This window comes from Onychostruthus taczanowskii, unplaced genomic scaffold (assembly GCF_017590055.1).
Source record: "Onychostruthus taczanowskii isolate IOZ18803 unplaced genomic scaffold, ASM1759005v1 scaffold4, whole genome shotgun sequence".
Classification (NCBI taxonomy): Eukaryota; Metazoa; Chordata; class Aves; order Passeriformes; family Passeridae; genus Onychostruthus; species Onychostruthus taczanowskii.
Window position 1 is genome coordinate 19,062,624 of NW_024501459.1, and position 24,811 is coordinate 19,087,434.

The 24,811-nt window shown below is 39.4% G+C and overlaps 1 protein-coding gene across 2 annotated transcripts in view; it reads left to right on the plus strand.

Moving 5' to 3' along the window:
* Positions 1 to 24,598, plus strand: part of ESRP1 (epithelial splicing regulatory protein 1) — a 30,788-nt gene extending 6,190 nt beyond the window's left edge. Inside the window, exons 5-14 of one of the 2 annotated variants that reach the window (XM_041412769.1) lie at positions 5,253 to 5,351; positions 5,454 to 5,508; positions 7,340 to 7,450; positions 7,537 to 7,669; positions 7,757 to 7,799; positions 9,343 to 9,644; positions 11,183 to 11,401; positions 13,366 to 13,564; positions 15,385 to 15,553; positions 24,508 to 24,598. In XM_041412769.1, coding sequence (XP_041268703.1) covers positions 5,253 to 5,351; positions 5,454 to 5,508; positions 7,340 to 7,450; positions 7,537 to 7,669; positions 7,757 to 7,799; positions 9,343 to 9,644; positions 11,183 to 11,401; positions 13,366 to 13,564; positions 15,385 to 15,553; positions 24,508 to 24,598 — 1,421 coding nt within the window. Of the gene's footprint in view, positions 1 to 5,252; positions 5,352 to 5,453; positions 5,509 to 7,339; positions 7,451 to 7,536; positions 7,670 to 7,756; positions 7,800 to 9,342; positions 9,645 to 11,182; positions 11,402 to 13,365; positions 13,565 to 15,384; positions 15,558 to 24,507 lie in introns of those variants that run through there. The other variant, XM_041412770.1, reaches the window with a different exon arrangement.
* Positions 24,599 to 24,811: the final 213 nt, after the last annotated feature.

Sequence of the window (24,811 nt, forward strand, 5' to 3'; positions counted from 1 at the left end):
GACACAAGAACAAGTCAGAAATAAGTACAGTAGGTTGAAATGAAGCTGCAGATTAGCACATAGAATCTGATCAAGCACTTTTTATTCTTGTAGAAAGTGCAGCTTCTTGGCCTCACAGCTAAAGAAGGGCGTATGAATCTTCCATGATTTCTGCCACAGAAACTATAGTGTGCCAAATACATTAGATTTTGGTGAGGATAGAAGGTTTTAGTATGGAGCTAACCTCACAGCTAAAGAAGGGCGTATGAATCTTCCATGATTTCTGCTACAGAAACTATAGTGATTTCTGCTACAGAAACTATACATTAGATTTTGGTGAGGATGGCAGGTTTTAGTATGGAGCTATGGTAATGACTAGATATTCAAGAGACCTGCATTTAGAGACTGGTAGAAGCAGGAGTAGAATAATTTTTGGGCTCAACCCTTCATGTACTTACATCTCTATTTATATGTGTATAGCCTGGTTGTGATAAGTAAGAGGAAATTTTTATGATATGAAGTAGTTAGGAGAAAGCTGGGTATTGATCTACAGTCATTGAAGTTAAAGTCTTCAAAAACTTTTGTTTTGATGGGTCACTTTTGATCAAACAACAAATTACAGGCAAATGGGGAATGTACACTACTGTTCCCGGCTGTCAGGGGAGGTAACTTCCTACTGCACAGTCATTTGCAGATAGACATTTTGGTATACTGCATACTGGATTGTAGGGGCTTGGCTATGTATTTATTGCAGACAAGGCAAGCACAATATTGTAAAAGAGTATAGAGATAATAGACTGAATAACTGGCTGGGTTTTTCTTCCTTTAGAAAGTACTTTGTGGACTTACTCTCTCAGGAGGCTACTTGGAATTTGTGTATAGCAATGAAACCGTGACAAACTGAAGAACTCAGGTGTAAGCTTTACAAATCTTTACTCCCAACCCCTGCAAGAAGTTCTGCATTTCACAACAAACAGCCACTCATTTCTTTTAGATAAAGGTAAAGCAATGTTTAAAATGCTGTGAAATTCAAGGGACCAAGGCAGAACTAAGACTAGTTGTAATTATCTCTGAGTACTACTGCTGCCTAACTCATGGTGTCAAAACAGTTCTTGTGTATGCGACAGTTTTCTGGCAGACTTTGTCAGAATTGTGTAAGTGTAATGACAGCAGGACAATTATGAGAAATTTTGAGTAACAAAACTTGAGGGAAGTGATCATGTTCCAGCAGAGAAAAGGACTTGGGTTTGTCAACATTTTTTTTTAATGTGTAAGCATACAAAAGGAGCAGGGTTGTTCTTGCACCCTCTGTACCTCCCATACTTGCTACACTTCTTGATTTGCAAAGCTTGCTGAGCCAGTTTTTACCCTGTGAGTGCCTTCAGGGTGGAGTGAATAAAGCTTGCATGACTATTCCTATTAGGTTTGCAGAAGACTCATCCTTTGCCTCGAGATTGGGTGTGCAGAAGCTATTAAATGGCAAATAGCTCTTGCTTCCTTCAGTGCTTGGTTTGCTCCATTCACTTCTGAACTGGATGTGTGAGGATAACTTCTTACTAGGAGTATTTTCCAGTGTTGTCAGTAGAAACTCAGGGGCACTACAGAACAGCTTGTTAATGCACTGGATATTGTAGTACTGAAACTTGATTTTTTTGGTTTGTTTTTGTATTTTTACCTGGGTGTCTTGGAAACAATAATGTGGAGCACAGTTATAAACAATAGTGCTTAACTCTGACAATAAAATGCCCATAATTGGGTATTAGGTGAGAATCTTGGATATTGCTATTTGTATTTCCTGTGATAGTACTCAGAAACATAAAGGTAATATAATATTATTATTATATTACCTTTATGCAAAGCATATGTGGAAAGATGTAATCTTCTGTCTAAAGGGACTTAAATAAGAAACAGAACAAAGGGGAAAGGATCAGAGCACAATTGCAGTGCTGTTTCATGTCATCTCAGGTTTAGTTAGTTATTCAGTGAGAAAGGAGTTGAGACAGTGGGAAGGAATAAGTCTTGGAGGACACTGGCAGTGAGTGAAGCTGTGGTGATACATCTGAGGAAATAATTTAGAAATTTCTTCAGTGTTAGAGAGGCCACCCTAATGTAGAATATACCTTTCCTTCCTGCTCCCTTTAGCTTGCTGAGTGTTGCAGGAGGTGGTACCACAGCTGCACACCAGGATGAAGTAATTCCTGGTTTGCTATCCTGCCTTATTTGGGACTGTCTTTTGCTTGTTGCTTCATTAAGAATGTACGTGTGGATGCTACTTCATATATTAGCTCTGGAGAGCCATGTCTGGTTTCTAACACTTCTTTAAAGGTGAACTTGCATTATCCCCTGTAATTGTCTTCCTCCAATTGCTCAGGAAAAGGATCCCTTAAGTATAAATGTACACAAACATGTGTGGCCTCCTATCCCTTCACAGAACAAGGAATATAAACTATTTCACTTATATTTTTTCCTAACTACCATAATTTCTAATGCTGCTGTCCATAGGTGTCTACCTCTGTGTAGTCAATCTTGATCATTAGAATACAGATTTTTACTTAGCATGTTCTTTAAACATGCAGAAAATGATCCGTTTTCTTCTCCAATCTTGCCTAAAAGCTGTGCTTCTGACTAATCAGAGGGGAAGGTGTGAGGTTATGCTTGCAATAATGTTGATGACTTACTTCCTCCCCTCCACTGTGTTTGTTTCTCTAGAGTTTGGCACAACTGACTCCCTGTGTCTGACAACTGGTACCAGCTTCTGTTGGCACTAGAGCATTTTCAGGAACTGCTTCTGCTGTGGACCAGTGTTTTCAGAAAACAGTTTCACCAAAGAAAATTATTATGGGGTGGGGTCCTTGTTTGTTTTCCTTGTCTGATGGTTTCTCTTCAAATTCCTTCCCTTTTCACATTTCTGCATTCCCCTCTCTGAATGCTGATCACTTGTAGGGATCTTTGGCTCAGCACAAAGGAAATATTGAAATGTCTTTTCAGTTCTGACAGCATAGTCTAACAGCCAAGCACATGTGTATGCATGTCCCCTGCTGGAATAGCTATTGAAACTCCTGCCCCATTTCTCTTGATTTTTGACAGAGGAAACACATTTCCAAAATCTTCATAAAACTTGGTCAGGCAAGACCAGGGTTCCAACACCTGCACCATCAGCAGCCTGCCTCTGGTTCCCTCAGAGGCTCTGCACAAGCCCAGTGTGGACCTGTTAGGTGCTACAGGGGAACAGTGTCAGGAAAGGGAGGAGGACCACTACTCTGCCCTGATACACAGGGTGCCCAGAAACATCTGTGTGGTGCTGCTTACACACCCTCTGTCAGAGTCTGTTTGTGGGTTATTTTTCTTTCCAGCCCCCTCTTTCTGGGGGCAGAGGAGGTAGTGAGCTTGAGCTTGTTTAAAGCTAAGGAAGAAAGACTGATTAAGAAATTTTTTGTTGTCATAAATAGTTGTAATCTCTTAAACCATGCTTTGGAGTTGCTCAGGCTTTTTGCCTTGGTTTTTAAGAAAACTATTTGCTGTTCACAGTACTTTACCCCAAAGAAGGTACTAGGAGGAGGAGGAGGGTAAAGGCAACGACTAGGAAACTATTTATAGTGAAGCAGTTGGAGGGTAGGAATCACTGGTTTAAGTATTCTGGTTTTTAAATAAGATAATTCACTTAAGCTTCAAATGTTCTTCTAAGACTAAGCATCATCCTCTCACATTCCATACTCCAATGCACACTTAAAACCAACAAAGCTTCAAAATCAAATTAGCCTGAAGTGTATTTTGTTGGCACAGCAGCTTTCCTTTCCTTGTTGTGGAAGAGGAATACATTAATTCAGTTCAAGTTATTTTTCATCTTGTAACAAGACAACTGTTACACAGTTTTCTAAAAATCTGTTTCTGTAGGATGTCTTGCTGTCATCCTACAAATAATAGGGAAGACCTTATCTCACAAAGAAATTTGTGCTGGCTCACCTGTTGATGAGATGATACAACAAAGCTGGTATGAGGTGTTTGTTTCTAACAGAAACTGTTCTGTTCCCTGCACTTCATGTAGGCATCTGACAACTCAAATGTTGCTCAGCTCTAGGTGGAGAAAGCATTCCTCTTTTAAGAGGAAACCTGCTATCTTGGACTATGAACCAACCTTTGAACAGCATAATGCAGGCTCTGGAGCATTTGAAATGTGTTTAATGTAGTCTGGGAGGCATGTGGACAAATAATTGGTGCTCTTGGCTGTTTTCAATGTGTTGCATTATTGTACCTCCATGCCAGGATGGATGTTGTTTAAGAAACTCTCACTTTTGCTCTGAAGTCTTGATGCTAACTGAAAGTGAGTAAAAAGTGCAACACTTATTCCCAGATTTCCTTATTTTTTGTTCTGTTCTTGATTACATTTTTTACCCTTCAGTCCTCAAAGAAAATGAGTGGGAGACTTTTTTTAAAAATTTGCTTCATAAGTAATGGAGTAGAATTGCAAATAATCTTTCAGTCCTGTAGCCTGATGTTGGAGAGGGGCAAATATGATGAAAAGCAGGAGATACCATAGTAAACTGTTTACAGTTGTCTGAAAAAAATGGTCTTTCTAAGGCCTTCCTGGGACAGGATGCTTCCTGCTCTCTATTGCAGTCATTTCCAAAATCCTTTGGTCTGAATCTATGGGTTGTGGGGCTCTGTTTTGCCTCTTGACAAAACACATGACTGGTGGACTCTCATCAGATTCTCAAAATGCTTCTGTGCAACAGCACAAAACTTGAGTTGTAACTTCTAATGGGCAAGGTTTAGACAAGGTGTCACTTATGAATTTTGTTGAAGTGGTAAGGTACTTGTCTGCTTTGGGATTTAGCTGGTCAAAAAGCCTGTGGAACATCCCTCCATTTCTGGAGCTTTTAGTTGATAGTTTGCTTCTCCTGCCCTAAATCTTCCTTGCTTTGGGATTTAGCTGGTCAAAAAGCTTCTTCCCCTGAAGATTAAAGAGGATGTTAATTAAAGAGAACATGGCTCCAGTCTCTTCAACATGCAGCAGTGTAGCTGTCAAACATACATATTGAAGACATGTCCTTGTTATGGGGTCTCATGTCCCCAGACACTCTCTAGTGACCTTACACTCCCACAGGTGGCAGTAACTAGAGGCCAAGGCAGAACAGCTAATGTATCCCAGCAGGAAGATGGATTGAATCTTCCCCTGAGAAGCAACATACAAGGACAACATGAAAGTGTGTTGCTCTAGCAGGAAACCAATTAGAAATCTGTTTGGTGATGATTGACTTAACTCCAGCATAAAGATTTAAATCTTGACAAGAACAGTCCAGCATTTCCCTATGGAGCCTCTCAAGTTGAAGATATGGGGAATATAATTTTAAAATTAATATCTGAACCATACAGTAAGTGATTATGATGAATGAGTTTTCTTTGTTCCTTCTTTGGTTTTACTGCCTGTCCTGTACGTTGACAAAATAGCAAATAACTTGTGTTGTATTTCATAGATCACAGATTTTCAGATCCAGAAAGGGTGAACTACAAATTTGAAAGTGGGCCTTGGTAAGTACTTCCTCTTCTTGTTGCACATGTTTCAAACCCCACCACTTTTTGTTTAAGATTACTGCTTAGATCAGCTGTACATCTCTCTTCCTAATTTGCCAATAGCTGTTAGCATTATATTTATTTACCTTCCCACTGCTATGGGAATTGATTAGATCCTTCAAGTGGGAAAGGGAGCAGGCAATCTATGATCAGATGCAAGCCTGTTTTCTTGTTAGATTTCAGTGCTGCCTGTTAGCTGCTGAGAGTTCTGTGTTCTGCTAATAAGTGCTTATAATGGGTAGTAAGTGTGTTGTGCTATTAACAAAGAATGTAAGCAGTGTTTCAGAAATAACCCTATTAGTTACTAACTCTTGCACTCTTCCTGCAATTTACTACATAGGTACTGCATATACATAATTGTTTTTTTAATAGGGAAGGAACACTTTCATGAAGATATTGTGCCAGGAATACTATGCTACCACTCAGTTGTTTAATCTGTGGTGATTCTTATTCCCAAATATGTTTTAAACATAAAGCTTTGATGCCTGCTTTGTTGCTTGGGTAGTTGGTTTTGGTTTTTTTAGTGTAGCTGCATTTTTTCTATGTGTAAATACAGATTTTTCTCAGTGGTTTTATCAATGATTTCTCTGCAATATCACAAGATACTAGTGTTAAACTGACCTTATTTATATTCCCATCTTACACAAACACTTCCCTCTTTCAGATTAAGGATCTGTCATAATGGTAGATGATGCTTATACTTTTGAGTCAAAAAAGTAAGAAAAAATGCAACATTGGCAGAAAGTATCCAGAGAGATTAGCTCAGAGGCTGTGTTCAGCCTTGATCTAAGCTTTTTTCTTTTCACTAACAAAGTTCTGGGATGAAGTGGAAGATTCACATTGTATTTCAGATAATGAGAAGTACAGAACTAGGAGTCAAGGGAGAACAGTTTGAGACAGACAGCTACAGAAAGGCCACCTGAGAAATTAAAATGTGAGTGAGAAACATGACCCACCAGGCATACCACAGCCCTTTTGTACAAGGGAGTCCTCTACTACTGAACAACACTTCATCTACTTAATAATTTAAGCTCTTTCGTGCAAAAAAGCTGTTCCTTCGATAACCAGAAAGGCAGGCTTGGGTAGCTGTGAGGTTTTGTTGAACTTGACACTTTCAAAAAATAAGAGAACAAAAGGGACTGGAGTAATGACCAATTGAACCTGGCTTTCTGTGGCTAAGCTATTCCCATGCTAAGCAGCCAATGTAACCTTTAGCTATGTTAGTCTCTAGTAGCACAGTGATGGCCCCAACCAGCAATGTTAAGGCTTGACTCTTCAAGCCAGAGTCCTGTGTGTGCTGAGTACAGCCCTGAACAGATTTGGTCTTGGCTTGTGACTGGTTCTTATACACTGTCACAGTAGAAATAATAAGCACTAATCTCTGTTACATCTAATTGTTCTGCTTAAATTTCTACGTAGCTAGATTAGAACTGCAGGTACTTGATTTTTATACCAGTCACCCTCTTTAGATAATGGAGAAGCATGAATGATGTCAGGAAAAGGAACTTAATTGGGAATATGATTGAAGAGATGACAGCTCAACGAGTAAATGTAAAAAAGCAGGAAAGGGGAACTTGGAAAGGGGCAACTTAACAAAGCAAACACTCTCTTGGAGAGACTTGTACAGTAGCTTTCAATTGTTGGTGGCACTTGGGCCTCACTGTCTTGGCATTGCTATCCAGCAGACACAGAGCAGGGACAGAAGCCTGTTCCTGGAGTATAAATGACAAGCAGACAGGTTGGTATGTGGCAGATGTCTCTGCATTACTACTTCTTTCTGTGCCTGCAGCAGCAAGATGGAGCTTGTGGATGACAATGCTGTTATCCGAGCAAGAGGATTGCCGTGGCAGTCATCTGACCAGGACATAGCAAGATTCTTCAAAGGTCTAAATATTGCCAAGTTAGTAGTGAAGAATGCACTTGTACATTTGTAGCTCTTCAGCTGTGTAGGTCATGGAGTTTCATCTCTTCATTTAAATCTTGCAGAGGAGGTGCTGCGCTCTGTCTCAATGCCCAAGGCAGGAGGAACGGGGAGGCTCTTGTGAGATTCGTAAGCGAAGAGCATAGAGATCTAGCACTACAAAGGCACAAGCATCACATGGGGAACCGATACATAGAGGTGAGTGACATGGTGGGCTTTGAAATCCTCTTCTCAAAATGAATACAAATTACATGCCAATCACATGATCCTTTTTTTTTCCTTTAGGTATACAAGGCAACAGGTGAAGACTTCCTTAAAATTGCAGGAGGTAATTTTTAGGGGATGAAAAGGGATGGTTTGTTCCATCAGCATCTTTAACTTTTGGCTGCAAACTGCTCCTGTTGAGTGTGGCCCTTTTTTCTGTCTTTGAACAAGAAGTTGGCTGGTGTATTGATTATTATGTGTTCTGCTAGCAACAGTTCAAGGTGTTCCATGATTTATCTGTCTGCCTCTCTTCCACATTCCTGCCATTTTCAAGCAATCTGTCAATTGGGATTTGATTGGACAAAGTGATCTTGTATATGAACTTAATTTTTAGGTCATCTTCGTGATAGTGGGAATCTAAATGCTATTGATTGCTGAAAAAATGAAACCAGAGTAGTTTTAAAAACAATGTAACTGCTGTTGCTGTGGAGGCTTGCACATAAACAGATATCGCAGTGTAAATACAATGGATTTATTGAACTGATTTTCTTCAAATCAAATCTTTGCCTCAGACTTAATAGGGAGGATTTAGAGGAAATACTTATTTAAGGGGAATCTTGAAATATTTGCTGATAATTGAGAGGATGCAAAATTTGCTCTTCAAACTCTCTCTTGATCTCTTTTCTTTCCCCTTTGTCTGCAAGCATACAAAACTTGAATTAAGAGCCAATAAGCTGTTTTATCTGCAATACTACTTTAAGTTTCTCATTGCTTCCTGACTGAGATTTGGGCTGAGGCTTGTAATTTAACTGGAAATCTGAGGCTGAGGCTTCAGATGTGCTCTTAAGCTATCAACTGCATAGCAAACTGATAGGTTTGGAAATAATACTACTTTAAGTTTCTCATTGCTTCCTGACTGAGATTTGGGCTGAGGCTTGTAGTTGACTAACTGGAGATCTGAGGCTGAGGCTTCAGATGCTGTTAAGCTATCAACTGCATAACAAACTGAGAGGTTTGGAAGCAGTTATGCCATTCAGAGGAAAGACATTGCACAGTGAACATTCGTGAAGAATGGTGCGTGTGGTACAACCAAACTTTGCAGAATAAGAGAACTGTAAGTGAAAGGACTGTATTAATATATGAATTTGGTTAGCAGCTACCTTTGAATAAGGTAGTGTTACTAGCATCACTGGTCTTCTGAAGGTACTGAAAGTAGACTTATCAGACTGTGACAGTTCTGTTGGGATAGATGAAATCCCTGAGCTGTTCTCAACCTGCTCTTCCAGCTTTCTTTCCCAGCACAATGATCTGGGCACTTGATTGCCATATATTATGGCTCCAGAGTATGCCAGTTAGACAAGGGGCACAATAGCACAGGTCCCACTCACACAAGAGATTGTGATTTCCTTGAGCTTTGAATGTTGCAAGTACTTTCTATTTTTCCTTTGAATGAAGAGCAATCTCCTCTAAATGATGGGGTAACATTATTATACTTTACTGGGAGGTGTCCTATACAATATATCTAGTTTATCAGAGGGTTATCTTTACTGACTTTACAGGCAAATATTGTTCTACCTGTTCAAAAAACATCTGTGGAGAGGATGTAGCTATGCTCATGATTTTTATATTACTAGACTGAAGTGCTTCTGTATGTTTTCTTGTTAAAGGTACTTCCAATGAGGTTGCACAGTTCTTGTCAAAAGAAAACCAAGTGATTGTCAGGATGCGAGGTCTTCCTTTCAATGTAACAACAGAAGAAGTGCTGACTTTCTTTGGCCAGCACTGCCCTGTAACGGGAGGAAAGGAGGGAGTCCTGTTTGTCACTTACCCTGATAGCAGACCAACAGGGGATGCCTTTGTCTTGTTTGCTTGTGAGGAATATGCACAAAATGCACTGAAAAAGCACAAGGATTTGCTGGGGAAAAGGTACATTGAACTCTTCCGGAGCACTGCAGCAGAAGTTCAGCAGGTAGGTGCAAACCTTTCAAACACTGGCTTTTTGTAGTCCAAACTTCTGTGCTGGCAGTAGAGGAAGCAAATAATGGTGGGCCTTGACTTGAAAGCTTCTTTTACCTTTTCTCACTCTTGTCTCTTGCTGGAATGAGTATCGTCTGAATTTCTGTGAGACTTTGCTCCCTTGAAATGTAAGACCTTATGGTATAGGGATGTTCTCAGTCGTATACAAACCTTTGGGGTTTTGGCTTCCAATAGCTTTGTAAAATGTGGATGTGGGTCTTGTGCTTTACACTATATATTCTGAATTTGACGAAGTCCAATGATGATCTATTCAGGAGTGTTTAGCCACAAATCTTGAGCTAAAAGATTTATCTTTAGTCAGTGACGCAAAAAAGCAAAGCCTTTTGATGTAGTTTTCCTCTCCAGTGTAACATATCTGAAGAATTCTACAAATTGTTTTTAAGGGCATCAGATCTCTGCCATCTTCTGCAGGCATAGGCTACCTAGCAGGAGTTTGAAACTGATGAGTCTGGCTTAATAGGGCTTGTGGACCACTAATTGCAGCTAAGCTGTCAGGGAAAGGAAGGAGAGTTGAGTGGACTGTTTAAGTCTCCAAAAATATTTGCAGAGCTTCAATTGAGGTAGATACCTTTTAGAATCATGTCTAGCCATGTCATTGTATCCAAGAAATTATGCAGCTCTGTTCTCCCTAATATGTAGAGATTTCAATGCTTTGTTTAAAAGGTGACATTAGTGATTAGAAGGCAGAGCCACAGTGCTCCTTGTCATTGCATTTTTACTTAAGTACTCTCATATGTTTCTTTGTTTAGCAAAAACTTCAGATAGATTAATATTTATTTGCATTTATACAGCTTTCTCAGAGAGAGTTCAAGAGTAGTGATTGAATATTCAGGCAACTTTTCACCAGACAGTGTTTTTGCTGTTAAAATTATTAACAAGATTTCTCAAAGTGTTAAGTGTCACAGGTACTGTGACTCGGTAATGCTCCTAATGTTTCTTGAATGGACTATGGCAGGCACAGTTAGGGTTGTGTGGTAGTGAAATGTGCTTCTAGTTCCCAAACTCTCCTAAAGTTTTGCAGATGAGATATTTTTGGATAAAAGTGTTACCATGACTCTGTAGGTGGTAGAATGTTTTAGGATTGTTTTAGGATAGTTTCACAATAAAAATACTGTAGATATACAGGTTCCATATTCCATGTAAGATCTCTATTGAGACTTGCATTATCTGTTCAAGTAAATTTCCCAAAGCCAAACTGTTTTTCAAGAAAAAAATAACCCCAAAATTTTTTTTAAAACAATGGCATGACTATTTATTGTAGAGTGACTGTAGAAGTCTGCTGGATTCTGAGCTTAAAACACAACACAGTGCTTAGAAATCAGATATTTTACAGTTAATATTTGTATCTAGCTCATTTGTATCTTAAAATACTGACCAGAGTGAAAACAGGTGGCATTGGGATTATGTTTACTCCTTCTAAGTTGAAGAATGAGTAAGGAGGCTTCTGTAATCTGTTTTTGTTTTGCACAGGTGCTGAACAGGTACTCTTCCACACCTCTCATTCCTCTCCCAACACCTCCAATTCTTCCAGTATTACCTCAACAATTTGTGCCTCCCACTAACATCAGAGACTGCATACGCTTGCGTGGTCTTCCCTATGCTGCTACTATAGAGGACATTTTGGAGTTCCTGGGAGAGTTTTCTACAGATATTCGGACCCATGGAGTTCACATGGTACTAAATCACCAGGTAGGTAGGAAACATGTTCCTAGCCACTCTGCCAAGTGCTTGTATATATGAATACAGTCCTGATGATGTCCATAGGGAAGTACCTTTGGGAAGAGCAGCAATTGTATTAATGTGCCTCCAGCTCTCCTCTAAAAGTGTACTGGCAATAGATTACTTGAACCCTGCTGTGCCAGCTGCTGCATTTGCTGTAGAGCGGGTTCTTTCTGACACCTGTGTCTTAGCTTTACTGAAGGCTAAGCCAGTCTTGGAGTCATTGGTACTCCCAGAACAGCAGCCATGATCCTGAGCTGTAGGAGGCTTGAAATGGAGAGTCTTGCTCAACAGTGTGCATGATTCCTCTTGTGCCTAGTGAGAATGCCATCAAAACACAAGTGTGGGCAATGTTAGCTCTCAAAGGAGTGGTTTGTCCCTGCCTTGCTTAACAATGTGCCACAAGTATATTTGAAGACAAATGTGACTGCAGCCTTCTAGAGACAGGAATTCCTATGTCAAAAGTCAGAAACTGAAGCTTTGGGTTTCCTGTGTTCTTGCTTTCTTTAAACAGTCACAGCTAAGCACTAAGATTAACAGCTCATTGATGTGTAAAGTGTCACATCTTTGCCATTGTTTTCTGGAAGCAGTTTCTACCAAAACCTTTTAGACAAAAAAACCTTTTAGACAAAGAATTGTGCATTCTTGTGAGATTTATCTTTCTATTCTTGTGACTTCAGGGGGAGGAGTCCTTTAACTCCATGGAGATGCTCTGAGTGGTTCAATGGAACAAGCTGATTTAAAAACTGTATAAAAATTATGGTTCTAAAATTGTTGTAGCTTAAGCTGAATGCCAACCAAAACTAAAAAATACTTCCTGGTCCCAAGTAGGATTTCTGTGTTTCAGGAATATAGGGATGGAGAAGGGAAAGTAGTTATTTCAGTACCTGTCTATCTGAAGACATTCCTGTGTCTGTGGGAACTTGACCTAGACAAGGCTAAAAAACTGTAATGAATGTGTAGTGCTGGGAGAGACTGAGAAGTGCAGATATTAAAGCACAAGTAATGACTTACAGTAGTATCAGCCCTTGACAGCACTAATGAAAGAACCTGGATGAAGAAATTGGTGTGTGCACGTAACCCTAAGGGCTGTCTGCTACCCTTGCCCTGCCCAAAGCTATCAGACTTTTTTTTTCTCCCCAAATACTGCTTTTGCCTGACTACTAGATTTTTATCTTTCTCAAAGTTCCCAGGTTTCAACCCTCTAATCATAAAAGACTGTGTAAAGGATGCAGGTAATGTTGTTGTTCCTTCCAAAACAAGAAGGACTGGCCCCAGAACTTGAGTTAGAGCCAGCTTCAGATCTCTCTCTACTTTTGGCTACTTCAAATCAGCAACTGCATGTCACTGAAATAACTCCTCCCAGTGGTGTATCCCACTCATTTACACATATAAAAAGGTTTTTTTTCTTCTCTGCAAGCTCATACCAAATGTTAGGCTAGTTAGTACTCCACTAAAACATCCCAGCCCATGTTGGTCTTCAGGAAATAAAATTTAAAACACATTGTTTAGCAATGAGCACTTGACTGTATTTATCATTGAATTTTAAAAATCACGGGTAATAAATAGGGACTAGATCTTCCAATTCTGCATTCATAGTAAATTTGTAAGAGCAAGTCTCAAAGCACCAAAGCACCCCTGAATTAGAGTCTCTCCCATAGGTGTCTTTTTTTTAAGATATGAAGGTAAGAAGTTACAATTGTAGCTTAATCAAAACAGGTGAATAAATACAATCAAGTTATCACAAGTGGGAATAACTTTAGAGAGGAGAGCTTAAACATGCTGATGACTGTTCAGGATGACTGACTGTACTTGACTTTGGAGTTGAATGCATTTATGACTGAAGAGACTTCTTATAACAGCACAAATTATTGCTATGCTGCTTCTTCATGGAACCTACAGAAACATTTCCTTTTTGTTTGCCTTGTTTGTAGGGACGTCCATCGGGGGATGCTTTCATTCAGATGAAATCTGCAGATCGAGCTTTCCTGGCTGCACAGAAGTGTCATAAGAAGACTATGAAGGACAGATATGTTGAAGTCTTTCAATGTTCTGCTGAGGAGATGAACTTTGTATTAATGGGGGGCACTTTAAATCGAAATGGCTTGTCCCCGCCACCATGTAAGTTACCATGTAAGTTTTGCTTGGGTCTTGCCACTATGCTCTACACTGTGTGCGGGTAGGTATTGGAGCTGCTTTCCTAACTCTTGTCCTGGTTCTTGGATAGCATTGTGAGATGGGGGTGTTAAAATAAGGTCTTTTGTCTTAAATCATCACTAGCTTGCAATCGTTATTTTTCCCTTTGGTTGTAAATTACTATGACTGAAGAACTACTTTTGCTTTTCCAGTGGCAAATTTTCCCTCCCCTCCCTGAAACTTTAATTGGTTGGGGTGAGTGATGATTCTGAAAAGTAATTTCTAAGCCCTGCCTAGACCTTAAAGAACTGTTTTGTATTTTAACTGATCTATTAGTACTTATTTTTTTTTGTCATGGTGAACATGTCAAATAAAAGACCTACCCTTTTCACTTCCAAAACTTAATTTGAGAAACTATAGATAATGCTCCCCTTTGAGACTTTTTCATGTGTTCTGCCTTTTGAACTGCAACTGACTGAACTCTTCCTTTACTTTTTGTTATTCATATGAAATGGAGGTTGGCTTTGTGGGAGTGAGGCTTCTGCCTCAGAGAATTGCAGAATCTGTATTTCCTTTTAAGTTTTGATTCTCAGAGCTACTAGCATGAACACACTTCTAGGCAAACTTTTGGGGGAAATAGTTCAGGAGTTTAAGGACTAACTTGCTAAACATCTGTGCCACATAAATCTGAGCCTATGGGAAAAATAATACTTTGCTTCTAAAATCATAAATGGCAAGCTAGTCAAGTAGTAGCTTTCTTTGTGTCTCTCTATGCAAGTGTATTTTTTTGGTTGTAGATTGTTTAAGAAATGGCCTCTACCTGCTAGTCAGAGCTGCCAATACAGCAGCAAGTTTCCTTTGGAGTGGTTCCTTTTGAGCGCAAAGACCTTCAGCTAATCCTTGGGAGAGTTTTTTTTTTTTTTTTTCTTTCAACAAAAGTATCTTGAGCAGGGGTCAGCAGTAGATAGTCCTATGTGTGATGGCTGTTCCAGATGGGTTGGATCCTGAGAGCTCCTAGGACAGATTCGTGGGCAGAGTCACAAACTTTTGGAAACACACAGGTCAATATTCCCATTTCCACCTATAAATACCTGTGATGTATTCCTCAGATAAGGCCTTTTGGTCCTGTCATTCCACATTTTACAATACAGTGAGATGCTGGCTGTAACTCTGAATAGTGAAATTAAAGGCTTAGTTTATCTAAAGCTGTATGTTCACTCCTATGGCAATGACAAGGAGAAGAGTTAAGTAAAGGAGATGGGTGAACTCTCATCAGTAAGAATTCATTTAGGGCCTAACATCTTGTTGAAACAGCACAGAGTACACTTTTGTTTTTTTGGTTTTTTTAAATTTAGTGGTAACACTTCAAGCTGCAAAGCCATGACTTTTCTCACTGCTGTTGATTAATTAAGGGATAAGCAGTAACAGGATGAAAGTCTTCTCTCTTTTGTTGAATGTTAAACAGATCTTTGTCATGGAAGCTTTCTTCTTACTGTGCAGAAGTCTTGTAGTTCTTGAATGCAGACTTCATTAAAATCTGAGTCTAGACAAGCAAAACTGACCAATGTATCAGGGAGGGACCCTATTCCCAGAGCAAGAGGTGATTTTTTTTTTTTTTTTTGGTGTATTTTTGACTTTTCTGTAGACTGGAGGCTGGGTGTAACACTTAGTAGTCACACTGGCGTTGGTGGCTCACATTTCTTTTCTGTGGTGAACAAGGATGAGAAGGTTCCTGATGTACTGTGGAGTTGTGTGTATGTATGTATTAGCTCTGGAATTTCAGAGGTCCTAATCTATTTTCCATTTGCTCCCTGTAGGCCTTTCACCCCCTGCCTACTCCTTTCCGGCTCCTGCTGCAGTTGTGCCAACAGAAGCTGCTCTGTATCAGCCATCCATGCTTCTGAACCCACGAGCACTCCAGCCCTCCACAGCCTACTACCCTGCTGGGGCTCAGCTCTTCATGAACTACACAGCATATTACCCCAGGTAAAGCAGAGGAGAACCCAAGCAGCAACGAAGAAGTCTTTTTTTTTTTTTTTTTTCCTTGTCCACAGCAAATGCACAAAATTCACAAAAGAACATTGTCTGCTCTGCTAAGGACTTGTGATACCAAGAACAGCTTGTTTGGTATCTTGTTCAGGGAAACAATTTCCGGATAACTAGGAATTTTCCAAGTTTTAGGGTATTGCAGGTAGCAATGTCTGGGGGACAGGGAGGCTGGTTAGTGTGTTTGTTTGGTTGTTTTTTTTTTTTTTTTTTTAACCTGGGACACACATTTAAGTCCTAGGGATATTTTTTTTATTATTTTTGTTTCACCTATCATTCCTCTCAAACCCACTAGTTTTCTTTGTTATGCCCTCAGTGGGAATTGGCATGTGCAGTACTCTTTCCCATGTCCATAAAGAAGCCCTTGGTCCCTCTTTAGAATGGATGGACTGGGCTCTGCCTTAGCAACTTCTGAAATACTGCCTCTTTGTAACAAAGTAACTTTTGACCTTTATGATGAAAACTGTTTACTTCTATGACTATGTGTTGTGTTGAATGCATATGTAAAACATATAGAGGCATGTGTTCTTCCTGTCCTCAACACCTCTCACAAAGGGCTTTTGGTTCTTCTGGATGTATTAGCTATCTGCTACAGAACAAAATCTCTGGATACCTGTTGCCCTCTGCACTCATAAGGCCCTGGAAGGAGCCATGTTCCCTTTAAGCCATAAACCATTTCTCTGGTAGGAAATCTGCTGAACAACTCAAGTTTATCTCTGCAGCAGGGATCAAATAGCTACTTAGGAAGCTGTTAAACAATATGAGCACTTCAATACCTGTAAGATAACAAAGGTTTTCTTATTACTTTATCTATATGTCTGTGAAATGACTGTTGTGGATTTTTATTAAAATGTTTCCTTCACTCATGAGTTACTTTCTATAATGCCTTCAATATCTGTTTTATGGTTATGATATTACCAAACTCAGCCTTGTTAATGTAAGATTAAGAAAAATAAAATTCCAAACTTGCACTGGCAATATAAAACAAGGTTCTCAGTAACAGTTCTATATTTCATGAAAACATAGTAGCAGTAATAGTCTGTGGTTACTGATATATTTTACGTCTTAAGAATAGACTGGCCACTGCAGGCTAAATATCATGTCCTGGTGATTTCCCACGGAATGAGTTCCCACGTGAGTTTCATCACTGGCTGCTTGTGCTGTGGGCATATATGTTGGTCACAGACTGATCAGTCCCAAGCCCCAAAATACCCTTGTTATATTCTTGTCTAACTGGCAATGTTCACTGTTTTTAGGAAACCATTATTACATTATAGTTTCTCTGCCAATTACAAATACTGCTCTTTTAAAGAAAATAAGGAAAAAATTTCTGGACCCAAGTTGGCTTCTTTGTTGTGAGATTTGGTGTTTAGGTATTGCTTTTCCATCCAGAATGTTTGATCTGCAGACAATTTGTATGTACTCCAATAGAGGTAGTGATTCTTTGTAGAGGACGTTTTTGGGGTTTGGTTTGGTTTTGGTTTAGGTTTACATTTGGTTTTTTTGGGTTTTTTTTTTTTTGGTTTTTTTTTTTTTTTTAATACTTACTGCTTTTCAGGCAAATTCCTGTGCTTTATCCAGGATGCAAAAAATAGTCCATTTGAAGCAGCAATCAGAACTCTCCTAAATGTAGCTTTCTGAAGTTTAAGTCAAAAATTAGATATGTGCAGCAGGAAGAATAGGGTATCCTCTGTACTAAGTGTTCCATTTAAAAGCACATCCAGGAAAAGTAATATAGAGCTGGTAGGTAATGATCAGACAATGGTTCATAAATCTAACTGGTGAATATTTATGGAAATAAGGAAAACTTCTTTGAGCTGCTGCCAAAAGCTTCTACAGCTTGTGTTTTGCAAGGTCAAGTTGCTTTATAATAGTCCAACTCCATTTTCCACACAGAAATAAACTTAAATGGTGGAAAGCAGGGAGATATTGGTTTGGTTTTCAGTACCTATCAGATATCCTGAAACTCTCAGACTTGTATTAATGCTCTTACAGCTTTGGTGATGAAACCAGTGGTGTAAAGAAATGGATGCCTTCTAAGCTATTAAAATAGCTTCAGTGAATTCCTAATGAAAAGGAGGGAGAGCAAGTTATTCAGGATCTGTCAGTCTTTGATATCACTGTTCAGCTTGTAATTATATCTGGCAACATGTTCTGACAGCAAATCAGTGGTCTTGCTCTCTGCCTAGTCCCAAGCTTTTAAGAAAGAACAATAGGATTCGTAGGAAGGAGGAGTTTCCTTTATCTAATCCTAGGTGTACTAGGTGTTGTATGTACATTGGAAATAACTGCTCTACCTGGCAATTGCTAGCACATCCTATAGAAACTTTAACTGTATACAGACTTGAAAGCTATTGCTACAGGGTAAACAGTTTTAAAGCAAAGTTGAATCTTACTGTGTTTATTAAGTTCTGATGCTGTTTTTATCACTTTTAAGCAGTGCCTTTAAAGCCTCAAAAGTATCTGTCAAAATCTATACATGTAGTAATACATTTGTTTTTTTAAAAAGTATTTAAAATAGCATAGTGGAAAGAAGAGATTCTTAATTGTAGGACTTGTAGCCAAAACATGATATGGAAACTGAAACTTGGTGTAGGTTCAAACAAACTGGATAAATTCCACGACAGGAAATTCATTGTGAGTTAGTGAATACACAGAAGCCACACCTGGCTCAGGAAGTCCTTGAACTCAAAATTAGTGGAAGAGCATTCTTGTGTTCTGTCCCCTATGGTAAATTCTTGTGCTGTTGAACCAAGGTGGGTAGGTATAAACTTGTTTGTTCACACCTTTGTGGGACTTGTCTTGAGAGATACTGGTACTGCTTGAGAGTGTGGGTCTGTTCCAGTGTGTTTGTCTAATAGTGGCTAATCTGGGGTTATCTCTCTGTTGGGTCAGTGTGTACAGTTCTCTCCATTGGAGTGGTTTGAGTTAAAAGGTCTTTTTATGTGATAAAGGTATAATTCTGACACTTGCTGCACAGGGAAATATAGGGTAATGTCTTAGTATTTTCATGTCTGCTTATGTCCCTTCCTGCTCTGGATAAGGTATGGGTTTTCTCATCATACCTAGTAGAAGTATATACATCATAACCTTGTAGAAGTATATACATGTGCAACATACATACAGCAGTAATATTTATGTATGCATACATGCAGATGTATGTGTAAAAGTAAAATGACCAATCAGAGCAATAATCAAGGTTAGAAAAAAGTTTTACTTGTTCTCTGTGATGAATCAGATTCTCCATAATGATCATCATGGGAAACAAGTGAGTCTTTTCTAACCTTGGTTATTGCTCAGTTTCTTATTGAAGCACAATTAAGTCACAGGGAATTTAAAGCTGGCAAACCTAGGAACAAGTGGGCGATACTGTTCAGAGCTGCTGCCAGCAGCTTTGTTTACATATCTTGGTGTCTGGCTAACCAGCATCACTTGACAGAACTGGGTTAGGAAACAACCATATGCGTATTTAGCCTGGGAGCTCTGTCACAGATGGAGAACAGCAGCAGCCAGAAACAAAACCTCTTTTAGTTGTACTCACAGCATCACATCAACACTCTGGACCACATCTCTTGAACTCTTGTGATTTTGTTTTTATTATTTTTATGCTAAGTATGTCAGCTTGGATTGCTGAAATCACATCTGCAGTGATGGGATCACTGGATATAAAAGCTTATTGGTGGCTTTTAGTTGCTGTCCAGTAAATGGAGTTCAAATGTTTTAAATAAAGTGTCTGAATCTGGGACTCCATTACCTGTCCTTGTTCCGTTGAGCTGCTCTCCATTATGAATTTGTCAAAATAACCTTAACTCTTTAGTTTGTGTCTGGTGACACAAATTTGTCACCAGAATGAATGTTTGGGGGGACACTTAATTTTTCACTTTCAAAATAAATGTAGCTTGCCAAGGATTAGAACAGCAGGGATGCCTTTAACTACTACCATATTTCATTGGAGGAGGAGTGCATTAGCAGGGAAGACTAATTGTTGCATGCCTCCATAGGCTGTCATTATCCCTTCATTTGTAGGTTTTAATTAGTAAAACAGCTATGATGTGTGAAAGCAGCAGAACAGTAATGCTCTGATCAACAGCTATCTGGATATCAGGACAGTGAAATTATTTAAATTAAAAACCAAACAAACAAACCAGACCATTCTTCAAAGCTGGTACATCTGTTAAAACGTTGTTCCTGGTAGCAGTGTCCAAGTTTGTACTTAGCCCACCATACAAAATGCTGCCATGGAGATTGGTGGGGACTTCTTCCTTTTGTTTCCTTAATATACTCAATGACTTGATTTTCAGGTAGCAGCTCATACTGTCATCTTCTGACTGTTCCCCTGTTAACTGGTAAAACAATTGGATTTCTATGAGGGATTAATTGTTACAGCAGCATTGTGCAAGCTTGCTGCAGAGATCACTATCAGTATAGTTTTTCCTTTTGTCTATTTACAACACAGTTCAGTGGTGGGAGAGAAGATCTGCCTGTTGTGCCTGAAGGCATGTGTGTCATCCATGCAGGTGGCTTTTTAAAATACTTGCAATGATCTCAAATTATTCATGGCACCAAGGTACATTGCTGGATGCTTCACTTTATGCAGAAGCAGCCTTCTACAGGGGTGTTTTGGAAGTCCCAGCACTACCCAGGTTATGCTATTGCAGTCTTCTGTGGCAGAGCTTCTGGATCCATTCCCCTGTTTATTGTTGTCATGCTACCATGGCCTTATCCAGCTGGGAAGTTGATTTCAGTAGGCAGAGTGGGCTGCAGGTTATCTGGTTAAATGTGGGGAAGGTATCTGTATTGAAGGAGTTTTATTTCCAGGGATAGGTGGAAGAAGGGTTTTTTGAAGGAGGATGTTTCCAGAGATAGAGCTGGGTTGATCTTGGAATAAGACTTCTTGGATCTGAAAGCTTGCTTTTTTTTTTTTTTTTTTTTTTTTTAATTCTGCCTTGTGGAGTATACCATTTGTAATATTCCTCCATGATTATACTGTCATAGGGATCTAAATGTTTCTGTTTGATTAACAGGTGACCTGATGGTTTAGTGCTCCTACTTCTGCTATTTGTCAAGTTATACAGCCTTTCTTTCTTTAAATGTGGATAAACATTCCAATCTTGGAACAGGAAAATTATTCTAGCTGTGTAAATACTTTTGCTAGTAACATGTCTTGTTGGTTTTTGTGAACAAAGTACTGTGTTAAAGCTTTCAACTTTAGTGATTATACCACAAAATTTAGTATTAACTTTTGTTTGAACCACTTCTAAAAAAGCTTTATACTCAAGCTGCATTTCCTCATGGGCTGCTTTCCAGTAGTGAACACTATAGACATTATGCTGTAAGCTTGTGTATCCATGCACATTGTAATCATGTCCCATACCAGCCCAAGGAGTATTTGAAAATCCCTACCAGTTTCTGAAAAGATCTGCTCTTCGCTGAAGTCTGGGACCATCTGTCAATTTTTGAGTTTTTCTGAAGGCTACTTGGTAATGTGTGTCCTTTATTTTTTCTGTTCCTCCTCCTGGCTTCAGTCAGAGGATCTCACTTTGAGGTGCTGCAGAGATGCTCTGGCTCTGCTGATCTTCCTAGGCCTAGAAAAGAGGGGGAATAACTTAATCTTGAAACTCAATGAGTCTGACAGGTTCTCTTTCACTGCTAGTGCTCCTCTGAGTATTAGAGTAAGTCTTACTTCGTATCCCTAACTTGCAATCAGGACCTGTCTTACAGTCCTGAAATTAATAGAAGCTGTTAATCAGTACCTTGATGAAAGGATATTGTACCAATATCTGTCACAAAGCAGACAATAGTTAATATACTTCACAAACAAAAAAACTTTCAGGACCACAGATAAAAAATCCGAAGGAAAAATAGGGATAGAAAATGTGCAGGGAGAGAATTGAAACCTCTAGATGGTGTCTATGCACATATTTGTTCCTATGTGCAAATAGTGCTGGGTATGTTTGTGGTTCTCTTGAAGGACCTGCAAGATACTTGGCAGAGATCTGAAAAGCTGCTTGGTTATGTATGCTGACTGCTCCCAACTCACACCCACTTGTAATATAAACCACAGCTTCCTTCTGGATATTGGTATCTGTTAAGCAAATGTATAATGGAAAAACTTGTTAGAAAATCAGAAGAGACAGTGAAGCTCTATTTTCACATAATATTTTAGTGATGAATATTTGGGATCCCTTGAGGTGTAGAAATGCTGCTTGAATGCCAACATCAACCTTTAGAACATGTGAAAACTTGTTCATGCATCCAAAACTGATTTCTGAAACTTAATTGTTTTATTTTGAGATTCTTTGGAGAATACAACAATCTCAGAAATACTGATTGGAAAAATTCCAATCCTGCCTGTTGAAGGATCAGTTCATAAGGAAAAAAGGTTTGCATTGGGAAATGCTGCATATCATATTTGATTTCAAGTACTAGACAAATACAAAAAGAGTTCAAGCTCTTGCACTGCATCATTATATAGTGGTACACACCTACTAAGAGCCACTGTAGAAATTCTGTCTGGCCTGATGTAAAACATGCAAGTATTAGTTCCTGAGGCTTGTTTGATTAGAGAATGTAGCCTGGAATACTTGCCTTGTATGCCTGCCTGGACACTTTCCACTACATTTTCATGTGTCTTCTATTGACTTCTTTTCCATCTGGAGACATGACCACTCTAAGTCACTTGCTGTTGTTCCCCTGGGAGGATGTCACCCCTCAGACTGGGCAAACATAGAATTGGCTGGTAACAATCCATATTTTATCTTCTCTTAGAGTCAGAGCAGGTAACACCCTTAGCCTTTGAGAAAGGCTATGAAGACCTGAAAAAGAATATCACAGTTTCTAACAGCTACAGATTAAATATTTTGGGCATAAGAAAAGACTTTTCTTTATTACTCCTGAACAAATTATGTTATTGTGGCATTAATATTTCTTTAAAACAAGACAAGCCTGTCCCTTTGTGGCACTAACCTTTAAAATCTGGCAGTTGCCATTGACCACAAAAGATGCTGTGTCTAAACAGCCCATGAAACATAAGTAAATGGAAGCAAATACTGCCTTGCTGGCAGCTGTGGGGATCTCCATCCCCAGGTGTATTTGGCAGATACCGGCCTGGAGCTTGCATCCAAACTGTGGGATGGGCATATCTGCCATGGATTCATATCCTTACTCTATAGCTACATTTAAAATAAAAAGGTTGGAGACAGCATGTGATGACTATAAGTTCTAAAGCTGAATGGTGCACTGGTGGGGAAGACTTATTTTTGGCTTCATTGGTGTCATAAACTGACCCCTGGGTATTATGTTTGAGAATCTGAGCAGTACAAAGGTGTATTGACTGTAGTTTTTTAGGGATTAGTATGACTATTAATGTAACAGAAAAGGCATGCAGGAAATTATTTGTGGGAAGTGTTGTGATAAGTTTGTGTCAAGATGCTTCTTTACAGCATAAAGTCTTACCTTCCTACAGATGTCTTTTTTGACAATAGGCTCAAAATTGACAGAAATGATTACAAGTGTTGTCCTTGGCACCTGACTATCTCTGCTATCTAGTGGAACCACCAGTGAAGATGATGTCACAAAGGTACCCAGGAACACAGCTGTGGGGATAAACAAGCATTATAAGCAGTTCCTGTGGAAAAAGGAAAAGCAGCTTTCTTTCTAGACATGGACAGCTGTTCCCTGTAGAAACTGCAGTGTTAAACCACAGTCAATTTCATTCACTTCCTGAAACACCTTGAAGAGGTTTCTCTGAAGGGAGGTAATAAACATCTATATATTGTGTCCAGGAATGGCTTGTCTGCTGATTTACTTGTTACCTGCTGTGATGAAACTATTCCCTTCCATACTCTGCTGCATAAAGATGACTCAGGGCTTTGCAAATAATGGGAACTTGGTGAGGTCAAGACTGAAAACTGATGAGGACATATGCTTGGGGGCAAATGTGCCTGCTGGACTTGGAAGCTACAGAGGCACTCAAGAACATGAGCTTTAATTTAGGGAGGTGGAATATAGGCTAACACTGTAGGACTCGTGTGGAGGGAGGACTCCTCCACAAGGCATCTTAGGACAGTAGCCTTTGGGCTAAACTTAGTCTTCATGAATACCAGCTTAGCTAAGGATTGAAACACCAAAGTAAGGACACAAAGGGAAGACTGATAGAGCCCAGCAGAAATTTTTTTATGATATTTTCATAGCCTTGGGCTGGGAGAGCAGAAGTGGAGATCATCTGAGAGCTACCTCTTTAGTGTGGTTTGGAAAGGTTATCCCAGGTCTAAGGAATAGCATTGAAATGGCAATGCAAATGGTTAGGTTCTTGATGTCCTGCTCAGGAGATAAAGCAAAGTTATTGAGGTAGCTTTGAGCAAGTATGAGCTCTTGGAGAAGGGAGTTCTTAATGTATTTTTTTACTTTCATAAAATTATAGAGTAAATAAGAGAAGCCAGTGACATCCTTCAGTATTAGCACAACTTCATGGGTAAGTAGTGGTCTGTGCAAATCTATTTAGTAGTGAGCATGTTAACTTTTCCTTCAGAGACTTTGGGCATGTGTGGCTGTGCAGGAGGTGTTTGTCTCCAGGGACAGTCTCTTGAGGTCAGTCAGTTGGGGCTGCCAGAGTCTGGGGACAGTGGTCTCCCAACAGGATCCTGTGTGTACCCATGTGTTGTGCTGTTGGGGAAAGCTGATTACCCCAGTGTTGTTTCTGTTGTTGAATTGCTCTTAATGCCAATGCTCTTAAACCTCCCATGTGGTGGGAGCATTATGAGTGTCTGATTCCGAGCCTGAACTTTGACATCTGCCCAGCACTTTAAGAAAGGTTAAGGTTGCATAGCCAGCTGTTGGCTCTTTTCTGCATTAGTTTGGCTTCTGATTGCTTCTATCTTAACTTGTGTTTGTAGTATGCAGCAGAGGATGGACTTGTACACACAAATGATGCGGCCAGGACAGTGTCCAAAGAATGGATTTGCATTTAAAGGCCCCAGCAGTTAGGCTTCCTTAGTGAAGGTAAGGATAAACCCCAGGAGACAGAGTTTGTAGGTATCATAGTGTTTTATTCAGATAACCACCATACTCAACATAATTTGTCATTTGCTGCCCTGAGAAGGTGGCTACACTTTGCTGTGTCCTGAATGTCACACTGCAATATGTAAAACCCTATGAAAGCCATAATTTAAAGGATTTTAACTACTCCAGTCATCTTAA